At 40.8% G+C, this 23,097-nt stretch overlaps 1 protein-coding gene across 1 annotated transcript in view; it reads right to left on the reverse strand.

The window, feature by feature from the left end:
• The window catches only part of ACER3 (alkaline ceramidase 3), a 166,541-nt gene that overhangs the window by 38,902 nt on the left and 104,542 nt on the right, over positions 1-23,097 (reverse strand). Inside the window, exon 4 of the mRNA XM_053708691.1 lies at positions 16,701-16,753. Coding sequence (XP_053564666.1) covers positions 16,701-16,753 — 53 coding nt within the window. The remainder of the gene's footprint in view (positions 1-16,700; positions 16,754-23,097) is intronic.

Consider the following 23,097-nt stretch of genomic DNA (forward strand, 5'->3'; position numbering starts at 1 on the left):
AGTTCATTCAAAAGGGAATAAGGGCTAACATCTTGTACCCTGCTAAACTTAAGGTATGTGTAGAAAACCAAACAATTGTTTTTGATACTCCAGCTGAAGCTGGAAAATTCTATGCTGAAAAATTTGCTATAGATCATCATGTAAAGTAACGCCACAGTGATGTTGATTATTGTTTAACCATAAGTATGGATCCTTCCAAGAAGGGTAATGAGAGACTAGAAGGTTCTAGTTCCCTCAAACATGACTCCTTCCTCCCTCTAATCACCTTTTTTTTTTTTTTTTTCTTCCCTCTCTCTTCTTCCTCTTCTTTTTCTTCTCCTCCTTTTAATAAACAATGAACATGCCTAGTAGTTAAAATAACTTCATGGAACATAGGTGGCCTTACCTCCCCCATTAAAAGGAAAACTATATTAACCTACTTGAAAAGAATTAATACATCCATCGCATTCTTGCAAGAAACACACTTGAAAACGGAAGAGGTTCTCAAGCTTAAATCTACATGGGTTCAAGAGGTTTTTTTTTCTCCAAGTATTAGGAGGAAGGGGGGGGTCGCCATTCTAGTAAGTAAAAATATTAAGTATCAGGTAATGCAAACAGAAAATGATTCTGAAGGGAGATTCATAATTTTAAAAATTAAAATTGATAACACATTATATACACTCTGTAACATTTATGCCCCAAATGTTTTTAATTTACCCTTCTGGGAAGTACTACAAGCTAGGCTCATGACGTGTGCTGAGGGATACCTGATAATGGGCGGAGATTTCAACATGACCCCCAAATGTCCCCTGGACAGGTTAAGGCAGGATCGTGCGTTGAAAAAAACTAAAAGAGATAAACTAGAATCAAAACTTTTCTCTAGATTAATATTAAATTTAAAAGTCCGGGATATTTGGAGACTTCAAAATCCCAACTCTTGCGAATACACGTGCCTCTCAAAAGCACATAAATCTCTCTCAAGGATAGACCTCCTCCTATTGGATGAGAGATTATGCAAATTACAGGTGCAGGCTCAAATACTTCCCATAGCTATCTCTGATCATGCTCCAATTTGTTTAGATCTTCAACCACAAAATCGTAGGCAAACAACTAGACGATTCTTTTTTCCAACATTTCTCGCCACAGATCTTAAATTTAAAAATTGGCTAGAAGCTAAATTTAAAGACTACGCTTCCCTGAATTATGAATACATCTCACGACCCCTATTATTTTGGGAGACGGCTAAGGCAGTACTAAGAGGCGAGATTATAGCATATAATGTAAATAGAACTAAAAAACTAAAGCAAAGAGAGGGGGACCTGGCACGAGCAGTTTCTAATGCATACAACCTCCACCTAATTCTAAATTCTCCACAGAGCTGGGCTAAATATATCTCGGCCTTACAAAATAGAGATTCCTTCCTGCTCTACAAAACAACGCAGAATGATGCTAAGATACAGTCAAAATTACATCGATTTGGGAACAAAACGGGAAAAATATTAGCAAAACTTCTTAAAACTGAAAAGGGACCTCAATCGATAGATTATATAAAGACAGGAGCTCAGACAGTCAGTACGACTGAAGAGCTTCTACAACTTTTTGCTAAATATTACTCTGAATTATATTCCTTAAGGAAGTCCAATACACAGGCACGTGATAAATTCTGGAATGAAATTATCTTCCCCACTTTACATCCTGAAAGACTTCAGGACCTATATGCCCCAATCACTGAAACAGAAGTATCCAAAGCAATTCTAAAATTACCTCATAATAAAGCCCCAGGCCCAGACGCATTACCAAATGAATTTTACCAAGCTTTAAACATTACCATTACACCATATTTAACCATGTTATTCAATTTTTTATATATATATATAGAGGGAGAGAACCCAACGCGTGCTTTTGCTGCTTCTTACACTACCCTAATATTAAAACCAGGGAAGGACCCAACAAAAGAGGAATCATATAGACCTATCGCATTACTCAATACCGACTATAAAATTTTAACTTCAATATTAGCACACAGACTCCAAACTATACTGCCCTCAATAATTCACATAGATCAAGCTGGGTTTATGCAGAATAGAAACTCTGCCTCAAAAATTCGCGAACTCTTTCTTCTTATTGATTACTTTAGAGAGCAGGGACCGCGGGGGGAGGGGGGAGGAGAGGACACCCCTGATAAGGCAATAATTTCAATAGATGCCCAAAAAGCCTTTGACTCAGTCCACCATGATCATCTCATTTATACTTTAAATAATTTTGGACTGAAAGAAAATTTTAGTAAGTTCGTTAGTAACCTGTATCAAAATGCTACTACAAAGATAATGGTCAATGGAAATATGTCACAGGACATAGAATTACAACGCGGTACTAGACAGGGGTGCCCTCTCTCCCCCCTCCTCTTTGATCTTGCCATAGAGCCCTTCGCCATTCATATAAGACATCAAATTGAAGGGATAAGGGTAGGCAGGAAGGAATCTAAGATTGCTTTATATGCGGACGATGTCCTTATTTACATGTCTAACACAAAAGTAAATATACCTAAACTCTTAAACATAGTACAACAATTTGGGTCCTTTTCAGGTTATCAGGTCAATAACACAAAATCCGAATTATTCTGGATTACCCAGACAAAAGACTCATTGATAAAAATCCCTTTTCATATAGCCCACAATTCTTTCCGTTATTTGGGAATTAACATCTCCCACAACTTAGACACCTGGTATTCCCTTAATTTCACTCCAATAATAAATAAAATTAAAGAATCTCTTAAAAATTGGCAAAATTTCCCACTATCCTTATCAGGACGAATAGCCGCCTATAAAATGATGCTCTTACCCAAACTCCTATATGTGATACAGAACATCCCTCTCTTTATCAAGCGCAAAGATATTGACCTGCTTAATTCCACTCTTAGATCATTTATCTGGCAAAATAGAAAACCCAGGGTCTCTCTTCAAAAACTATCTCTCCCCCTGAAATATGGGGGTCTGGCGCTACCAGACATACGAGCATACAATCAAGCTTTCTTAGTTCGCACAGTCATTGACTGGGTACAATTAAAAAATTATGTAACAGATAATGATCTGGAAAAAAATATAGTCTATCCTTTAGACTTAACAGCACTAATACATAATGATGCTAATCAGATCCCGAATCAAATTAAGAAGTTAAAAACTATTTATAATCCTATTCTGGCATGGAAAAAGATCTGTGCTATATTGGAGGTAGAACGTCATGTTTCCCGGTATATTCCATTTCTGGGTAACCCTCAGTTCGGAGATGGAATACAGGAAGGAATATTTAGGAAATGGAAAACAATAGGCCTCAGCAATATATATCAGATTCTTGACTTTGAAAGGAGATGTGTCAAATCATTTGAAACCTTGAGATTAGAATTCAATATACCAAACAAAAATTTTTTTGCTTATCTTCAGGCAAGACACTATGCCTTAGAACTCATTCATAAACATGGATGGAACTGGTCCTTGGAATCTCTTGGAAACTGGCTTGATGTTACCAAACTGGGACGTATGTCAATTGCATTTGGATACCATTTGTTGGTTTCAGTAAAGGGAACAAAAAATGTTGAGGCAACCCAGAATAAGTGGAGTGCATTGATCAAACAACCCCTAGATCCTCCATTACTCCAACTTTCAATACAAGAAACTGCCCGTGCCACTCTCTCCGCTTCTTGGAGGGAATCTCATTTAAAATTGATATATATGACCTATTTCACCCCTGAAAAAGGATATAGATGTGGGAGTAGTGGTTTTAATTCCTGCCCAAAATGCTCATTTCCGATGGCAGATCTCCAGCACATGTTATGGGCCTGCCCAAAAATTAGGAACTTTTGGTTAAAGATTCAATTTTGGTTGAATAAAATAATAGCCCCTTCTCAAATAACACTGTCATTAAAAATGATAGTTTTTTTGTTCCATCTAAATGAAGAAAACATTAAGAAAATTATCAACATGACCATCCTGGCAGCAAGATATCTTCTTTTTAGTAAGTGGAAACAGACAACAATCCCTAGCATAATAGAAACTAAAAACTATCTAAAAAAGCAATATATATTGGAACAAATAGATACAGATCCAAATAACGAGCGAGAGATCAGAAAATTATTTTTGAAATGGTCACTATTCATTAAAGATTTACCACCCAGTGAAGTTGACTTCCTGATTTATCCCTTCAGGAATTCAGAACTAGTTACTCTAGGCATATGGTAGTAATAATCAAATAATTTCCTTTTTTTTTTTTTTCTTTTTTTTCGTTCTTTTCTTCTTTTTTTTTCCAAGATAACAAGGACTGGGTGCAGGATTAGAGGGGGGAATGGAGGGAGGTGGAGGAAAATCAGAAAAGAATCCTAATACAGAATATGTAAAGCATGTTTTTTTTTTTTGAGAATCAAATAGGTTGAGAATGTACACTTTAAACTCCCTGATTTACTATGCATTTCTAATATTTCTCACAATATTTGTACTTACTTTTATGGTATTTTTTGTTGAATGAAATTGTATCTCACAATATTTGTACCTACTTTTATGGTATTTTTTGTTGAATGAAATTGTATTCTGGAACGGATTTAAATAAAATGTTTAAAAAAAAAAAATTGCATGCCCTATCTGAATTATTAAAGTTTAATTTTGACTTGACTGTCCCTTTAATACTAACATTATGACTACAACTAGTCTTGTTGTCTGCAGCCTCAAGCCCAGATTGGGTCCTCTATATAAAGCATGTGGTCGGTGGAGTTTTTCTATTGAAAAACCATTGCAGCAAACAAGATGTTAATTTAGATAGGGCTGCAAAAACTAAATTGGTAAGATTGATCTTAAAAATTGTTTTCAATGAATCTCATTACTGATTAGGTGGTCTGTAATTAGTCTGTCAGTTGCACAGCACCAGCTGCTTCACTCCAATCAACTCCAGCACAATCCCCCCATTTTATTTCTATTTGATTAAATCAGATAATAATCAGCCGATTAATTAGATAGAAAAAAACATAATTTATGCTTACCTGATAAATTCCTTTCTTCTGTTGTGTGATCAGTCCACGGGTCATCATTACTTCTGGGATATAACTCCTCCCCAACAGGAAATGCAAGAGGATTCACCCAGCAGAGCTGCATATAGCTCCTCCCCTCTACGTCAGTCCCAGTCATTCGACCAAGAATCAACGAGAAAGGAGTAACCAAGGGTGAAGTGGTGACTGGAGTATAATTTAAAAGATATTTACCTGCCTTAAAACAGGGCGGGCCGTGGACTGATCACACAACAGAAGAAAGGAATTTATCAGGTAAGCATAAATTATGTTTTCTTCTGTTATGTGTGATCAGTCCACGGGTCATCATTACTTCTGGGATACCAATACCAAAGCAAAAGTACACGGATGACGGGAGGGATAGGCAGGCTCATTATACAGAAGGAACCACTGCCCGAAGAACCTTTCTCCCAAAAATAGCCTCCGAAGAAGCAAAAGTGTCAAATTTGTAAAATTTGGAAAAAGTATGAAGCGAAGACCAAGTTGCAGCCTTGCAAATCTGTTCAACAGAGGCCTCATTCTTAAAGGCCCAAGTGGAAGCCACAGCTCTAGTGGAGTGAGCTGTAATTCTTTCAGGAGGCTGCTGTCCAGCAGTCTCATAGGCTAAACGTATTATGCTACGAAGCCAAAAAGAGAGAGAGGTAGCAGAAGCTTTTTGACCTCTCCTCTGTCCAGAATAAACGACAAACAGGGAAGAAGTTTGGCGAAAATCTTTAGTTGCCTGCAAGTAGAACTTGAGGGCACGAACTACATCCAGATTGTGTAGAAGACGTTCCTTCTTTGAAGAAGGATTTGGGCACAAGGATGGAACAACAATCTCTTGATTGATGTTCCTGTTAGTGACTACCTTAGGTAAGAACCCAGGTTTAGTACGCAGAACTACCTTGTCTGAGTGAAAAATCAGATAAGGAGAATCACAATGTAAGGCTGATAACTCAGAGACTCTTCGAGCCGAGGAAATAGCCATTAAAAACAGAACTTCCCAAGATAACAATTTTATATCAATGGAATGAAGGGGTTCAAACGGAACACCCTGTAAAACGTTAAGAACTAAGTTTAAACTCCATGGCGGAGCAACAGCTTTAAACACAGGCTTGATCCTAGCTAAAGCCTGACAAAAGGCCTGGACGTCTGGATTTTCTGACAGACGCCTGTGTAACAAGATGGACAGAGCTGAAATCTGTCCCTTTAATGAACTAGCTGATAAACCCTTTTCTAAACCTTCTTGTAGAAAAGACAATATCCTAGCGATCCTAACCTTACTCCAGGAGTAACCTTTGGATTCGCACCAGTATAGGTATTTACGCCATATTTTATGGTAAATCCTTCTGGTAACAGGCTTCCTAGCCTGTATCAGGGTATCAATAACCGACTCAGAAAAACCACGTTTTGATAAAATCAAGCGTTCAATTTCCAAGCAGTCAGCTTCAGAGAAGTTAGATTTTGATGTTTGAATGGACCCTGTATCAGAAGGTCCTGTCTTAGAGGTAGAGACCAAGGCGGACAGGATGACATGTCCACTAGATCTGCATACCAAGTCCTGCGTGGCCATGCAGGCGCTATTAGAATCACTGATGCTCTCTCCTGTTTGATTTTGGCAATCAATCGAGGAAGCAGCGGGAAGGGTGGAAACACATAAGCCATCCCGAAGTTCCAAGGTGCTGTCAAAGCATCTATCAGAACCGCTCCCGGATCCCTGGATCTGGACCCGTAGCGAGGAAGTTTGGCGTTCTGGCGAGACGCCATGAGATCTATCTCTGGTTTGCCCCAACGTCGAAGTATTTGGGCAAAGACCTCCGGATGAAGTTCCCACTCCCCCGGATGAAAAGTCTGGCGACTCAAGAAATCCGCCTCCCAGTTCTCCACTCCCGGGATGTGGATTGCTGACAGATGGCAAGAGTGAGACTCTGCCCAGCGAATTATCCTTGATACTTCCATCATTGCTAGGGAGCTTCTTGTCCCTCCCTGATGGTTGATGTAAGCTACAGTCGTGATGTTGTCCGACTGAAACCTGATGAACCCCCGAGTTGTTAATTGGGGCCAAGCCAGAAGGGCATTGAGAACTGCTCTCAATTCCAGAATGTTTATTGGAAGGAGACTCTCCTCCTGATTCCATAGTCCCTGAGCCTTCAGAGAATTCCAGACAGCGCCCCAACCTAGTAGGCTGGCGTCTGTTGTTACAATTGTCCAGTCTGGCCTGCTGAATGGCATCCCCCTGGACAGGTGTGGCCGATAAAGCCACCATAGAAGAGAATTTCTGGTCTCTTGATTCAGATTCAGAGTAGGGGACAAATCTGAGTAATCCCCATTCCACTGACTTAGCATGCACAATTGCAGCGGTCTGAGGTGTAGGCGTGCAAAAGGTACTATGTCCATTGCCGCTACCATTAAGCCGATCACCTCCATGCATTGAGCTACTGACGGGTGTTGAATGGAATGAAGGACACGGCATGCATTTTGAAGCTTTGTTAACCTGTCTTCTGTCAGGTAAATCTTCATTTCTACAGAATCTATAAGAGTCCCCAAGAATGGAACTCTTGTGAGAGGAAAGAGAGAACTCTTCTTTTCGTTCACTTTCCATCCATGCGACCTTAGAAATGCCAGAACTAGCTCTGTATGAGACTTGGCAGTTTGAAAGCTTGAAGCTTGTATTAGAATGTCGTCTAGGTACGGAGCTACCGAAATCCCTCGCGGTCTTAGTACCGCCAGAAGGGCACCCAGAACCTTTGTGAAGATTCTTGGAGCCGTAGCCAATCCGAATGGAAGAGCTACAAACTGGTAGTGCCTGTCTAAGAAGGCAAACCTTAGATACCGGTGATGATCTTTGTGGATCGGTATGTGAAGGTAAGCATCTTTTAAATCCACTGTGGTCATGTACTGACCCTTTTGGATCATGGGTAAGATTGTCCGAATAGTTTCCATTTTGAACGATGGAACTCTTAGGAATTTGTTTAGAATCTTTAAATCTAAGATTGGCCTGAAAGTTCCCTCTTTTTTGGGAACCACAAACAGGTTTGAGTAGAACCCTTGTCCTTGTTCCGACCGCGGAACCGGATGGATCACACCCATTAATAACAGATCTTTATCTGGTTTGTTGACAACCTTGACAGATGAAATCTCCCTCTTGGGGGAGATAATTTGAAGTCTAGAAGGTATCCCTGAGATATGATCTCTAGTGCCCAGGGATCCTGAACATCTCTTGCCCAGGCCTGGGCGAAGAGAGAAAGTCTGCCCCCCACTAGATCCGGTCCCGGATCGGGGGCTTTCGGTTCATGCTGTCTTTGGGGCAGCAGCAGGTTTCCTGGCCTGCTTGCTCTTGTTCCAGGACTGGTTAGGCTTCCAGCCTTGCCTGTAACGAGCAACAGCTCCTTCCTGTTTTGGTGCAGTGGAGGTTGATGCTGCTCCTGTTTTGAAATTCCGAAAGGGACGAAAATTAGACTGTCTAGCCTTAGCTTTGGCTTTGTCTTGAGGTAGGGCGTGGCCCTTACCTCCTGTAATGTCAGCGATAATTTCTTTCAAACCGGGCCCAAATAAAGACTGCCCCTTGAAAGGTATATTAAGTAATTTGGACTTAGAAGTAACATCAGCTGACCAGGATTTTAGCCACAGCGCCCTACGTGCCTGTATGGCGAATCCTGAGTTCTTAGCCGTAAGCTTGGTTAAATGTACTACGGCCTCCGAAATGAATGAATTAGCTAGTTTAAGGACTCTAAGCCTGTCCGTAATGTCGTCTAGCGTAGATGAACTAAGGTTCTCTTCCAGAGACTCAATCCAAAATGCTGCCGCAGCCGTAATCGGCGCGATACATGCAAGGGGTTGCAATATAAAACCTTGTTGAACAAACATTTTCTTAAGGTAACCCTCTAATTTTTTATCCATTGGATCTGAAAAAGCACAGCTATCCTCCACTGGGATAGTGGTACGCTTAGCTAAAGTAGAAACTGCTCCCTCCACCTTAGGGACCGTTTGCCATAAGTCCCGAGTGGTGGCGTCTATTGGAAACATCTTTCTAAATATTGGAGGGGGTGAGAACGGCACACCGGGTCTATCCCACTCCTTAGTAACAATTTCAGTTAGTCTCTTAGGTATAGGAAAAACGTCAGTACTCGCCGGTACCGCAAAGTATTTATCCAACCTACACAGTTTCTCTGGTATTGCAACGGTGTTACAATCATTGAGATAATCACCATAGTCCTCTCACACATCCTAACTAGTCGTTGGGTGCAAGAGAATGACTGGGACTGACGTAGAGGGGAGGAGCTATATGCAGCTCTGCTGGGTGAATCCTCTTGCATTTCCTGTTGGGGAGGAGTTATATCCCAGAAGTAATGATGACCCGTGGACTGATCACACATAACAGAAGAAAACAACAACTTTTTTTTTACAATACCACGAGCAGGAGTTCATTGGCGCCATGCAACTGACCAACCAATCGCAAACCCCCCTAATGGTTAATGAGATTCGTTGACAACTATTTTTATGATCAATCTTACCCAATTAGTTGTTGCAGCCCTACATTTAGACCGAGCTGATTTGTTATTCAATAGAGAGACAATAGAAGTGTCTTGTAATTATAAGATGTTTACAGTCCCTTTAAATCGATTATTCTTATAGCAATAATATTACTGCTTTGAAACCTAACTGCTACAGCTGTATAAGTGAGTCACATCAGTCATTAGAGCTAGGTTTAACCCTTAAGACCTCTGCCATTCAAACTGGGCTTATGTAGACAACAAAATAATGAATGCAGTGCCAGCTATGCTGTCTACTCTCCAGTTTCATGTTTAGGTGTGAATTTACGAGTTTCTCAAAGATCCAATAGATGGCAGACTAATCCTTATCACGACTGAACAGTACTAATGTTACAAAAATACAAGGATATGATTATTATACTGCATAGATAGGGTGAAACTAAATACACCCCGAGCAAGGATCTAATGTATTTAGATCAATAGCATCAGATAAGAAATATTGTTTTTCTCTGGTAACAATTAACTCAGGTGCATTTATCTAGAACCTTCCCACAGCACCAAAACATAGGAATTTCCACACCTATTTCCCTATAATTTGGCACCTTCTCACAAGCTATACAGAATATAGGTAGTTATGGACTTTTAAACCATAAAATACTGCTTAAAGGGACAGTAATAATTTCTCTTTATGATGGCACTTTCTTTGATATTTAAAATGTATTATGTTTTCCCAAAGATGACAGGTCTGCATTTAACTTAAAGTGGTGGTAAATTTAAGGTATCAATAAAGAAAAAAAAAAAAATGTATGCTTACCTGATAAATTTCTTTCCAGATATGGAGAGTCCACAACGTCATTCAATTACTAGTGGGAATATCACACCTGGCCAGCAGGAGGAGACAAAGAGCACCACAGCAAAGCTGTTAAGTGTCACTCCCCTACCCATAATCCAGTCATTCGACCAAAGTGAAATGGAAAAGGAATAACTCAAAGGTGTAGAGGTGCCTGAGGTTTAGTAAAAAAATAACTGACTTAATAAAGGGTGGGGTCGTGGACACTCTCCATATCCGGAAAGAAATTTAACAGGTAAGCATACATTTTGTTTTCCTTCCTAAGATATGGAGAGTCCACTACATCATTCAATTACTAGTGGGGGCCAATACCCAAGCTAGAGGACACAGAATGAACAGGTAGGGAGAACAAGACAGGCAGACCTAAACAGAAGGCACCACCGCTTGAAGAACCATTCTCCCAGGAGGCCTCAGCCGAGGCCAAAGTATCAAATTTGGAGAATTTGGAAAAAGTATGCAGAGAGGACCACAGAAGCTTCATTTTTCAAAGCCCAAGAAGAGGAGACAGCCCTAGTGGAATGAGCTGTAATTCTCACAGGAGGCTGCTGTCCAGCAGTCTCATAAGCAAAACGAATTATACTTCTCAACCAGAGGGAAAGAGAAGTAGCAGTAGCATTTTGACCCTTACACTTTCCTGAGAAACAAACAGGGCAAAAGACTGTCAAAATTCCTTAGTTGTCTGTAGGTAGAATTTTAGAGCATGCACAATATCCAAGTTGTGCAACAGACGTTCTTTATGAGAAGAAGGATTGGGACAGAGAGAAGGAACAATAATTTCCTGATTAATATTTCTAACCGCATAAAAGATAAGGTAAGGAGAACCCAACTGCAAAGCCGAGAGTTCCAAAACTCTCCGAGCAGAAGAGATAGCAATAAGAAACAAAACCTTCCAAGACAGCAACTTAATATCTATGGAATGCATTGGCTCAAACGGAGCCTGCTGCAAAACTTTAAGAACAAGATTAAGGCTCCAAGGAGGAGCAACAGGTTTAAACACAGGCATTATTCTGACCAGAGCCTGACAAAAAGATTAAACATCTGGCACATCCGCCAGATGCTTGTGTAACAAAATAGATCATACAGAAATCTGACCTTTCAGAGAACTGACTGACAACCCTTTCTCCAGACCTTCCTGGAGGAAAGACAAAATTCTAGGAATCCTGACCCTACTCCAAGAGTAGCCCTTAGATTTACACCAATAAAGGTATTTACGCCATACCTTATGGTAAAAAATTCCAAGGTGGCCGAGATGACATCTTCACTAGATCTGCATACCACATCCTGCAAGGCCATGCAGGAGCTATTAGAATTACTGATGATCTCTCCTGTTTGATACGAGCAACCGTAAAATGCCTCTCTTTTTACCTGGTCTCCAGATAATCTTGAGAGGTGGAATCTGCCCCTAGGAGGGAAAGTTTTGAATTCTATTTTGTAACCCTGAGATACTATGTCCACAGCCCAAGGATCTGGGACATCTCGTCTCCACGAGACAAAACAGGGAAAGTCTGCCCCCCCCACTTGATCTAATCCTGGACCGGGGGCCGACCCTTCATGCTGACTTAGACTGAGCTGAGGGTTTCTTTGATTGCTTCCCCTTATTCCAAGGCTGATTGGGCTTCTAAGAAGACTTGGACTGCTCCTGCTTGGAAGAGGGAAACTTTTGATCTTTGAAGTTACGAATGGAACGAAAATTACTTTGACGTCCTTTGAATCTGTTCTTCTTGTCTTGCGGTAGAAGGTCTTAACCTTGTAAGGAAGCTCCAGAAACTTGGACTTAGAGGTAACATCAGCTGACCAAGATTTTAGCCACAATGCCCTGCGGGCTATGACAGTGAAGCCAGACATCTTGGCTCCCAGTCTAATAACTTGCATGTTAGCATCAGAAATAAAGGAATTGGCTAGTTTGGGAGCCTTAATCCTAGCTTGTATCTCCTACAACAGAGTCTCTACTAAAATTATTTCAGACAAGGCGTCGCACCAATAAGATGCCGCACTTGCTACTGTGGCAATACAAACTGCAGTTTGCCATTGAAGACCTAGATGAACATACATCTTCTTCAAATAAGCTTCCAGCTTTTTGTCCATGGGATCCTTAAACTAGCAGCTATCCTCTATAGGGATCATAGTTCTCTTAGTCAGAGTAGAAATAGCCCCTTCTACTTTAGGCACCGTGCGACAATCTTTAATGGAGTCAGCAACAGGAAACCTTTTTTTTAAATATGGGCAACAATTTATCTTAAAATTGAAGTGTTCTAGCTAAGCATGCAGCACAGAATTGCATTGGCAAAACAATTTGTGCCTCTAGGCATAACAAGCATTTGTCAAAAGACACAGAGTCTTCCATGTCCATAATACAAAATAAAAAAAATTCCCCAAATTGTAGATTTTTTTTTTTTTTTTTAATTTTTATTTACGCATAACAATAAGATTCCAATATATATATATATATATATATATATATATATATATATATATATATATATATATATATATATATATATATATATATATATATAAATATATATATATATATATATAAATATATATATATATATATATATATATATATATATATACATATACACATATACATACACATACACACATTCTGATGAAAAATGCAAGCAAAATACAATACAATCATTAGAAGCATATTTGTGTTTGCATATTGACAGACATCTATCCTCAGTTTTTACTAGTATTATTTTCATATACAACAAAATAAAATATGAAACTATGAAAGGCTATATCTGGACGGGCAAAGTACTATTCTGTTATCAGCATCTGATAGACCTGGTTTTGTAAGTATAGTTGATATTGCGTAAGAAAATATAATCTTAAGAATAAGGAGAGTTTTGCTATATAGAGACTCCATACTTATGAAAAATAAAAAGGAGAAAATAGAAGGAAAAGGTAATAAGAAGATAAATGCGCTACCACATCTTTGACCTGGTATATACATGAGGTTTCCTCCCCTGTAAGAGGTTGCTGTATCTGCAAATTAAGACTGCCTGACACTCATGTTACCTATTCTGGGGTTCCTAGGGTTCATTGCTGATTAAAAACAATGGCTTAAATGATACTAAATGGTGTGCATATGCAAAGGTTGAATATATTTATATAGTACACATTCTGATGAAAAATGCAGGCAGAATACAATACAATACAATCATGAGAAACATATTAGTGTTCGCGTATTGACAGACATCTTTCTATCCTCATTTTTTACTAGCATTATTTTCATATACTTCAAAGTGAAATATGATACTGTAAAAGGCTATATCTGGACAGGCAAAGTACTATTCCGTTATCTGAATCTGATAGACATGGTTTTGTAAGTGTGTTTGATATTGCGTGGGAGAATATAATCCTAAGAATAAGGAGATTTTTGCTATATAAAGACTCCATACTTATGAGAAATGTAAAGGAAAAAATAGGAGAAAAAGGTATTAAGTAAGTAAATGTGCTACCACATCTTTGACATGATATATACATGAGGTTTCCTCCCCTGCGAAAGGTCATCACTGCCTGACGTTCATGTTACCTACTCTGGGGTCCCTAGGATTCATTGCAGATTATAAACAGTGGCTTAAATGGTACTAAGTGGTGTGGTAGACTTAAAGTTATGCATATTCAAAGGGTAAAACAAACATTAAGAGTATGCTCCTTAAACTAAGCTAAACAGAGATAACAGGACGTCTCATACTAACACTGCTAGTAACAAATTATATCTATACTCCCAGTGTCTCTTCAGGAAAGTCTGTTCAGGGCCTGTTACCACGCGGTTTGCCAGAGGTCCGCGGTCAGCAGCTGCCAACATACCAATTTTTACCCCGGGATCGTTTATCAGCAAAATGTCTGATTCGGTTGTGGTTTCGCACTTTCTGGGTATCCCTCCCTGTTCCCAGTTCAATGTAGCTAGTGCCGGAGCAACCCTCTGCCGCCGCTCTCTATTACAGGTGTCCTCCATTGTTTGAGAGCCCGGCCGTGTGATCCAGAATTTAAATCCTCCTGGGGCTGGCAACATAGCTGTGATCGGTAGTTTCAGGGCTGTCTTGATGCGTGGATGCTCCACTCTGTGTGTATCTGAGGCCGGGTAGGTCTGCTCTGTACTGAGCTGCTCTCTCGGTATAGGTAGATCGTCGGCATTACTGGTGTTGGTGTCTTGCTTTGTATCCGCCTGTTCCTCCGGGCGGCTCACTACATCTCTTTCCTCTGATAAGCGTTTCAGCAAATAGTCGTATGGGGCCCTCTCTATAAGCTTGCGCACAAGGGACGCAAGTTTTGCGGGAAAGTCCTCAGTGTGTTCTAGACAGTTCTTGTCCATCATATCAGTCATACTTTAAAGTTATTTCTTCTCTCCTTCAAGAATCTGGTTGCAATAAATATTATGTTAGACCGCAGGTCAGATTATTGTCCAGTCAGTGATATATATTGAAGAGGTCCAGTAAGTCCAACTATGCAGACGGCACTGATGACCCAGCTCTTCCCGGGGGGGAGGTGTATGCCTTGTAGTAGCAGGCCGCCGCCTAAGGCTTATATGATCTGATCTGGGCCCCCAGTGTCATAAAAACAGCTAAGAAAAGGCACATAGGGTCACAATTTCCAGAGCTGTGAAGTTTAGTATGTGCTCTTGCCGTTAAAAATATAATAATCGGCGGATTATTAAGGGTCTTACAGGAGCCTTCAGAAAAATGCGTCCTATTCGAAACGCTGCACGGACACGCCCCCAGAATATTTTTTTTTTAACTACACTGTCACTTTAAGAATTTAATACCAAAGCTGCTTAACATTATGCAAAAATTCTTTAAAACAATAAACCAATCAGGCCCCCTACACCTCAGACAGACTGAGGTGCCTTACCGTAACACTTATACACAATTTGGCTGCCAGAAGTCTCTAAAAGATCGACACTGAAGAGACTGAAATTCAATGACGCTGCCCCACTCTGTAAATATCCGACAGCAGAGATAAGCATAGGAAACTATGTAGAAAGTAAAAGGCGCGCGTTTTCCTCTGCCTACAACACCGGAGCTAAATTTACACAAACGCTCAAGCAGTCTGTCAGTTAGCCTGTTCTAGCTAAGCAAGCAAAGAAAACCAACTGTTAAATTTTAAGTTTATACATAAATCCCTGTAAAAAACATAAGCCCCACACACACACACACACATACTAATAAAGTATTTCAACAAAACTAGCCCAAAGAGGAAAAACGTCCCAATAAAGGGAAGATTAACCACTAGTCTCAACATACATAATGTGCCTGCCCACTGCCAAAAATAATCCTGTATAAAGGATTTTAAAAAATGTCCCCATCTACTGCATATGAAATATTCTTCTGAAGTGCAAGTCTCCAATACCTCAAAAGACAAAAGCACTTACCTGCAGTCTAGCTGTCCGACAGGAAAACAGCTCACAAGGCATGAAAGGACACATACTCCTTACAGAGACCTGTAGAAAAAGAAAGAACAGAGTACCAACTCTGGCTTTCTGTACCATGAACAGCAATGTGTTGGGAAACAAAGCAAGGACAACCTCACAACTTCCTAACTGCTTAAAAGCCACCACTACTCTACTGAAGAGATTGACGTGGACTCAGCTAAACCCAAATCCTTGCTTGCAGGGAAAAGTACGGAAAAAGGAATTAATTTCTTTAGACCCCAAACTTCACCTCCTCCATTGACAGAGGCAAAGAGAATGACTGGGGATTATGGGTAGGGGAGTGACACTTAACATCTTTGCTGTGGTTCTCTTTGCCTCCTCCTGCTGGCCAGGAGTGATATTCCCATTAGTAATTGAATGGCATCGTGGACTCTCCATATGTTCGGAAAGAAACATAAAATACTCGTTAATAAGTATGAGGTTCATTAATGAACTCACATATGTCTACAACAGATTTCATAAATAGATGGTCTCTCTGGCCGCCCTTTGTTAAACAGGCTTTTTTTTTTTTTTTAAATGATGTTTTCTTCAACATCCAATATAAACATTTGCCGTAGAGCATAAAAAAACAAAAAGCCTGTGTCAGAGCTGCGCATTGCAGCTTACGTAGAGAGCAGGTTGGGTGAAAAAGGAGCAGGAATTGAAAGGGGTAGGAGGAAGAATATGTCATGGGTATAAATAAAATAAAAGTTTTATAAATATAAGGTAAACCAATTATAAAACTTTTTTTTTAAGTTTTAATATAGTTTATTTAGGATTCTCTGATGTGTTTGAAATACCTTAACATTTACCATCACTTTAATTAAAAGATGCAAAGAATACAAGCAGCTACCAGTATAGTAAAAAACAAAAACCTAAAACAAAATACAGAACATTAACTGTAGAAACACAGCTGACAGTACTCACAAGCAGTAAACGAAAACACTGCAGCTGTAGATCATGGGCAGCTCATCCAACAGCTAAACATGCAGAAAAAAAAAAAGAGATGTTTTATAAGGCTGTTTAAACACACCTGTTACCTTTATGCACAGTTGTTAGGAAGTTAATGCAAATGATACATTAAAAAAAAAAGGGACAAACACACTTGGGGGGCGATTTATCAAGCTGAGACAGAGAAGGGCGCACATACGCGTCCCTGTCCGCTGCAGCTCACCTCTGGAGGGCTGAATTCCCCTGGCGGAATTCAGCATTGCACACGAGCGCTATTTCGCGCTTGCGTGCAATCCTGCCCCCTGCCGGCGCACAGCCTATCACGCGCGGGCAGGAGCCGTCAATCTCCCCGGTCATACTAGACCGCAGAGATTGTTTTTCGCCACTTTAGAAGTGGCGAAAGGTTAGGAAAGCAGCAGTCTGATGACCGCTGCTTGTTAAATACGGTGTGCATGTTCTCTTGTGAGAACCTGTAGCCGTAGGGGCTCAAAGGCTGGCGAAAGCCTTTGATAAATCGACCCCTTGGATTGATACTCATAAAACCCATTTACAACCGTCCCTAACTAGCCTCTACAGAGGAGATAACAGGATTTTAAAGCTAGAGAAACATTGGTTACAACATTGAGGAGTACATAACCAAACTTATTCCCATGATATTTAAAAATATAGTAAGATATCATTATCAGGCATTTAAAACTTCATTTTCTCTTTTTGTTTAATTTCCAATGACTCTAATGGATTGATCAGCTATTTCTTCCTCTAAGGCAGTGATTTTTAACCTTTTTTTTGCCGTGGCACACTTTTTTACATTAAAAAATCCTGTGGCACACCACCATCCCAAAATGTTAAAAAAATCACACATTGTAGCCTAATACAGCATATATATATATATATATACACATACACACACATACTGTATGTATTGTGCTGTTATGCCACGCCTCCTACAAACTACCCCTGCACTGGGAGTAAAAAACAAGCAAAGTTTAAAAAATATGTCACACTGTTGTCAGTCTGCCGTGGCACACCTGAGGATCTCTCACGGCACATTAGTGTGCCACGGCACACTGGTTGAAAAACACTGCTCTAAGGTATACAGGCAGGATGCCTTTATATCTGTTTGCTTTAGATGTGCTGTTTTTCAGCAAAAACATAATTTATGCTTACCTGATAAATTCCTTTCTTCTGTAGTGTGATCAGTCCACGGGTCATCATTACTTGTGGGATATTATCTGCTCCCCTACAGGAAGTGCAAGAGGATTCACCCAGCAGAGTTGCTATATAGCTCCTCCCCTCTACGTCACCTCCAGTCATTCGACCAAGGACCAACGAGAAAGGAGAAGCCAAGGGTGTAGTGGTGACTGGAGTATAATTTAAAAAATATTTACCTGCCTTAAAAAACAGGGCGGGCCGTGGACTGATAACACTACAGAAGAAAGGAATTTATCAGGTAAGCATAAATTATGTTTTCTTCTGTTAAGTGTGATCAGTCCACGGGTCATCATTACTTGTGGGATACCAATACCAAAGCAAAAGTACACGGATGACGGGAGGGATAGGCAGGCTCTTTATACAGAAGGAACCACTGCCTGAAGAACCTTTCTCCCAAAAATAGCCTCCGAGGAAGCAAAAGTGTCAAATTTGTAAAATTTGGAAAAAGTATGAAGCGAAGACCAAGTTGCAGCCTTGCAAATCTGTTCAACAGAGGCCTCATTCTTAAAGGCCCAAGTGGAAGCCACAGCTCTAGTGGAATGAGCTGTAATTCTTTCAGGAGGCTGCTGTCCAGCAGTCTCATAAGCTAAACGAATTATGCTACGAAGCCAAAAAGAGAGAGAGGTAGCAGAAGCTTTTTGACCTCTCCTCTGACCAGAGTAAACGACAAACAGGGAAGACGTTTGTCGAAAATCTTTAGTTGCCTGTAAATAAAATTTAAGGGCACGAACTACATCCAGATTGTGCAAAAGACGTTCCTTCCTCGAAGAAGGATTTGGGCACAAGGATGGAACAACAATCTCCTGATTGATATTCCTGTTAGTGACTACCTTAGGTAAGAACCCAGGTTTAGTACGCAGAACTACCTTATCCGAGTGAAAAATCAAATAAGGAGAATCACAATGTAAGGCTGATAATTCAGAGACTCTTCGAGCCGAGGAAATAGCCATTAAAAATAGAACTTTCCAAGATAACAACTTTATAACAATGGAATGAAGGGGTTCAAACGGAACACCCTGTAAAACGTTAAGAACAAGGTTTAAACTCCATGGTGGAGCCACAGCTTTAAACACAGGTTTAATCCTGGCCAAAGCCTGACAAAAAGCCTGAATGTCTGGAACTTCTGACAGACGCTTGTGTAACAGAATGGACAGAGCTGAGATCTGTCCCTTTAAGGAACTAGCGGATAACCCCTTTTCTAAACCTTCTTGTAGAAAAGACAATATCCTAGGAATCCTAACCTTACTCCAAGAGTAACCTTTGGATTCGCACCAATATAGGTATTTACGCCATATTTTATGGTAAATCTTTCTGGTAACAGGCTTCCTAGCCTGTATTAAGGTATCAATAACTGACTCAGAAAAACCACGCTTTGATAAGATCAAGCGTTCAATTTCCAAGCAGTCAGCTTCAGAGAAGTTAGATTTTGATGTTTGAAAGGACCCTGAATCAGAAGGTCCTGTTTCAGAGGTAACGACCAAGATGGACAGAATGACATGTCCACCAGATCTGTATACCAAGTCCTGCGTGGCCATGCAGGCGCTATTAGAATCACTGATGCTTTCTCCTGTTTGATTCTGGCAATCAATCGAGGAAGCATCGGGAAAGGTGGAAACACATAAGCCATCCTGAAGGTCCATGGTGCTGTCAAGGCATCTATCAGGACCGCTCCCGGATCCCTGGATCTGGACCCGTAGCGCGGAAGCTTGGCGTTCTGTCGAGACGTCATGAGATCTATCTCTGTTTTGCCCCAACGTCGAAGTATTTGGGCAAAGACCTCTGGATGAAGTTCCCACTCCCCCGGATGAAAAGTCTGACGACTTAAGAAATCCGCCTCCCAGTTCTCCACTCCCGGGATGTGGATTGCAGACAGGTGGCAAGAGTGAGACTCTGCCCAGCGAATTATCTTCGATACTTCCATCATTGCTAGGGAGCTTCTTGTCCCTCCCTGATGGTTGATATAAGCTACAGTCGTGATGTTGTCCGACTGGAACCTGATGAACCCCCGAGTTGTTAACTGGGGCCAAGCCAGAAGAGCATTGAGGACTGCTCTCAATTCCAGAATGTTTATTGGAAGAAGACTCTCCTCCTGATTCCATAGTCCCTGAGCCTTCAGAGAATTCCAGACAGCGCCCCAACCTAGTAGGCTGGCGTCTGTTGTTACAATTGACCAGTCTGGCCTGCTGAATGGCATTCCCCTGGACAGATGTGGCCGATAAAGCCACCATAGAAGAGAATTTCTGGTCTCTTGATTCAGATTTAGAGTGGGGGACAAATCTGAGTAATCCCCATTCCACTGACTTAGCATGCACAGTTGCAGTGGTCTGAGATGTAGGCGTGCAAAAGGAACTATGTCCATTGCTGCTACCATTAGTCCGATTACCTCCATGCATTGAGCTACTGACGGGTGTTGAATAGAATGAAGGACACGGCATGCACTTTGAAGTTTTGTTAACCTGTCCTCTGTCAGGTAAATCTTCATTTCTACAGAATCTATCGGAGTCCCCAGGAAGGGAACTCTTGTGAGTGGAAAGAGAGAACTTTTCTCTTCGTTCACTTTCCATCCATGCGACCTTAGAAATGCCAGTACTATCTCTGTATGAGATTTGGCAGTTTGAAGGCTTGAAGCTTGTATCAGTATGTCGTCTAAGTACGGAGCTACTGAAATTCCTTGCGGTCTTAGTACCGCCAGAAGAGTGCCCAGAACCTTTGTGAAGATTCTTGGAGCCGTAGCCAGTCCGAATGGAAGAGCTACAAACTGGTAATGCCTGTCTAAAAAGGCAAACCTTAGATACCGGTAATGGCTTTTGTGAATCGGTATGTGAAGGTAAGCATCCTTTAAATCCACTGTGGTCATGTACTGACCCTCTTGGATCATGGGCAAAATTGTTCGAATAGTTTCCATCTTGAACAATGGAACTCTTAGGAATTTGTTTAGGATCTTTAAATCCAAGATTGGCCTGAAGGTTCCCTCTTTTTTGGGAACTACAAACAGATTTGAGTAAAACCCTTGTCCTTGTTCCAACCGCGGAACTGGATGGATCACTCCCATTAATAAAAAAGATCTTGTACGCAGCGTAGAAACGCTTCCTTCTTTGTTAGGTTTGTTGACAACCTTGACAGATGAAATCTCCCTCTTGGGGGAGAGGATTTGAAGTCCAGAAGGTATCCCTGAGATATGATCTCTAACGCCCAGGGATCCTGAACATCTCTTGCCCAAGCCTGGGCGAAGAGGGAAAGTCTGCCCCCCACTAGATCCGGTCCCGGATCGGGGGCCCTCAATTCATGCTGTCTTAGGGGCAGCAGCAGGTTTTCTGGCCTGTTTGCCCCTGTTCCAGGACTGGTTAGGTTTCCAGCCTTGTCTGTAGCGAGCAACAGCTCCTTCCTGTTTTGGTGCAGAGGAAGTTGATGCTGCTCCTGCTTTGAAATTACGAAAGGAACGAAAATTGGACTGTCTAGCCTTGGCTTTGGCCTTGTCCTGAGGCAGGGCATGACCTTTACCTCCTGTAATGTCAGCAATAATCTCTTTCAAGCCGGGCCCGAATAAGGTCTGCCCTTTGAAAGGAATATTAAGCAATTTAGATTTAGACGTAACATCAGCTGACCAGGATTTCAGCCACAGAGCTCTGCGTGCCTGAATGGCGAATCCTGAATTTTTAGCCGCAAGTTTAGTTAAATGTACTACGGCATCTGAAATAAATGAATTAGCTAACTTAAGGAATTTAAGTTTGTGTGTGATGTCATCTAGTGTGGATGATTGAAGTGTCTCTTCCAGAGACTCAAACCAAAATGCTGCTGCAGCCGTGACAGGCGCAATACATGCAAGAGGTTGCAATATAAACCCTTGTTGAACAAACATTTTCTTAAGGTAACCCTCTAATTTTTTATCCATTGGATCTGAAAAAGCACAGCTATCCTCCACTGGGATAGTGGTACGCTTAGCTAAAGTAGAAACTGCTCCCTCCACCTTAGGGACCATTTGCCATAAGTCCCGTGTGGCGGCGTCTATTGGAAACATCTTTCTGAATATAGGAGGGGGTGAGAAAGGCACACCGGGTCTATCCCACTCCTTAGTAACAATGTCAGTAAGTCTCTTAGGTATAGGAAAAACGTCAGTACTCGTCGGTACCGCAAAATATTTATCCAACCTACACATTTTCTCTGGGATTGCAACTGTGTTACAATCATTCAGAGCCGCTAATACCTCCCCTAGTAACACACGGAGGTTCTCAAGCTTAAATTTAAAATTTGAAATGTCTGAGTCCAGTTTATTTGGATCAGAACCGTCACCCACAGAATGAAGCTCTCCGTCTTCACGTTCTGCAAACTGTGACGCAGTATCAGACATGGCCCTTGCATTATCAGCGCACTCTGTTCTCACCCCAGAGTGATCACGTTTACCTCTTAGTTCTGGTAGTTTAGCCAAAACTTCAGTCATAACAGTAGCCATATCTTGTAATGTGATTTGTAATGGCCGCCCAGATGTACTCGGCGCTACAATATCACGCACCTCCTGAGCGGGAGATGCAGGTACTGACACGTGAGGCGAGTTAGTCGGCATAACTCTCCCCTCGTTGTTTGGTGAAATATGTTCAATTTGTACAGATTGACTGTTTTTTAAAGTAGCATCAATACATTTAGTACATAAATTTCTATTGGGCTCCACTTTGGCATTAACACATATATCACAGAGATATTCCTCTGAATCAGACATGTTTAACACACTAGCAAATAAACAGCAACTTGAAAATACTTTTCAAAGTAATTTACAAATAATATGAAAACGAACTGTGCCTTTAAGAAGCACAGAAAAAAATTATAACAGTTAAAATAATTAAGTTATAGCATCAATCTTTGTCAGAATATACAGTTTTAGCAAAGGATTGTTCCCCTCAGCAATTAAACAACACAACTTTAGCAAAGGTTTAATCCCATTAGCAAAGATAACAATTTCTGAAAGCAGGAAACAAATTACAGAATAAACGTTTTTATCTCAGTCAAACTATAATTCTCACAGCTCTGCTGTGCTGACTGAAATATTTGATGCATAGTAAAAGCGCCCCTCCCCCACACACACAGCAGTGAGGGAGAACAGAAACTGACAGAAAAAAACAGATTTAAGCAACTGCCAAGTGGAAAAATAGTGCCCAAACATTTATTC

This window comes from Bombina bombina, chromosome 3, assembly GCF_027579735.1.
Source record: "Bombina bombina isolate aBomBom1 chromosome 3, aBomBom1.pri, whole genome shotgun sequence".
NCBI classification, from domain to species: domain Eukaryota; kingdom Metazoa; phylum Chordata; class Amphibia; order Anura; family Bombinatoridae; genus Bombina; species Bombina bombina.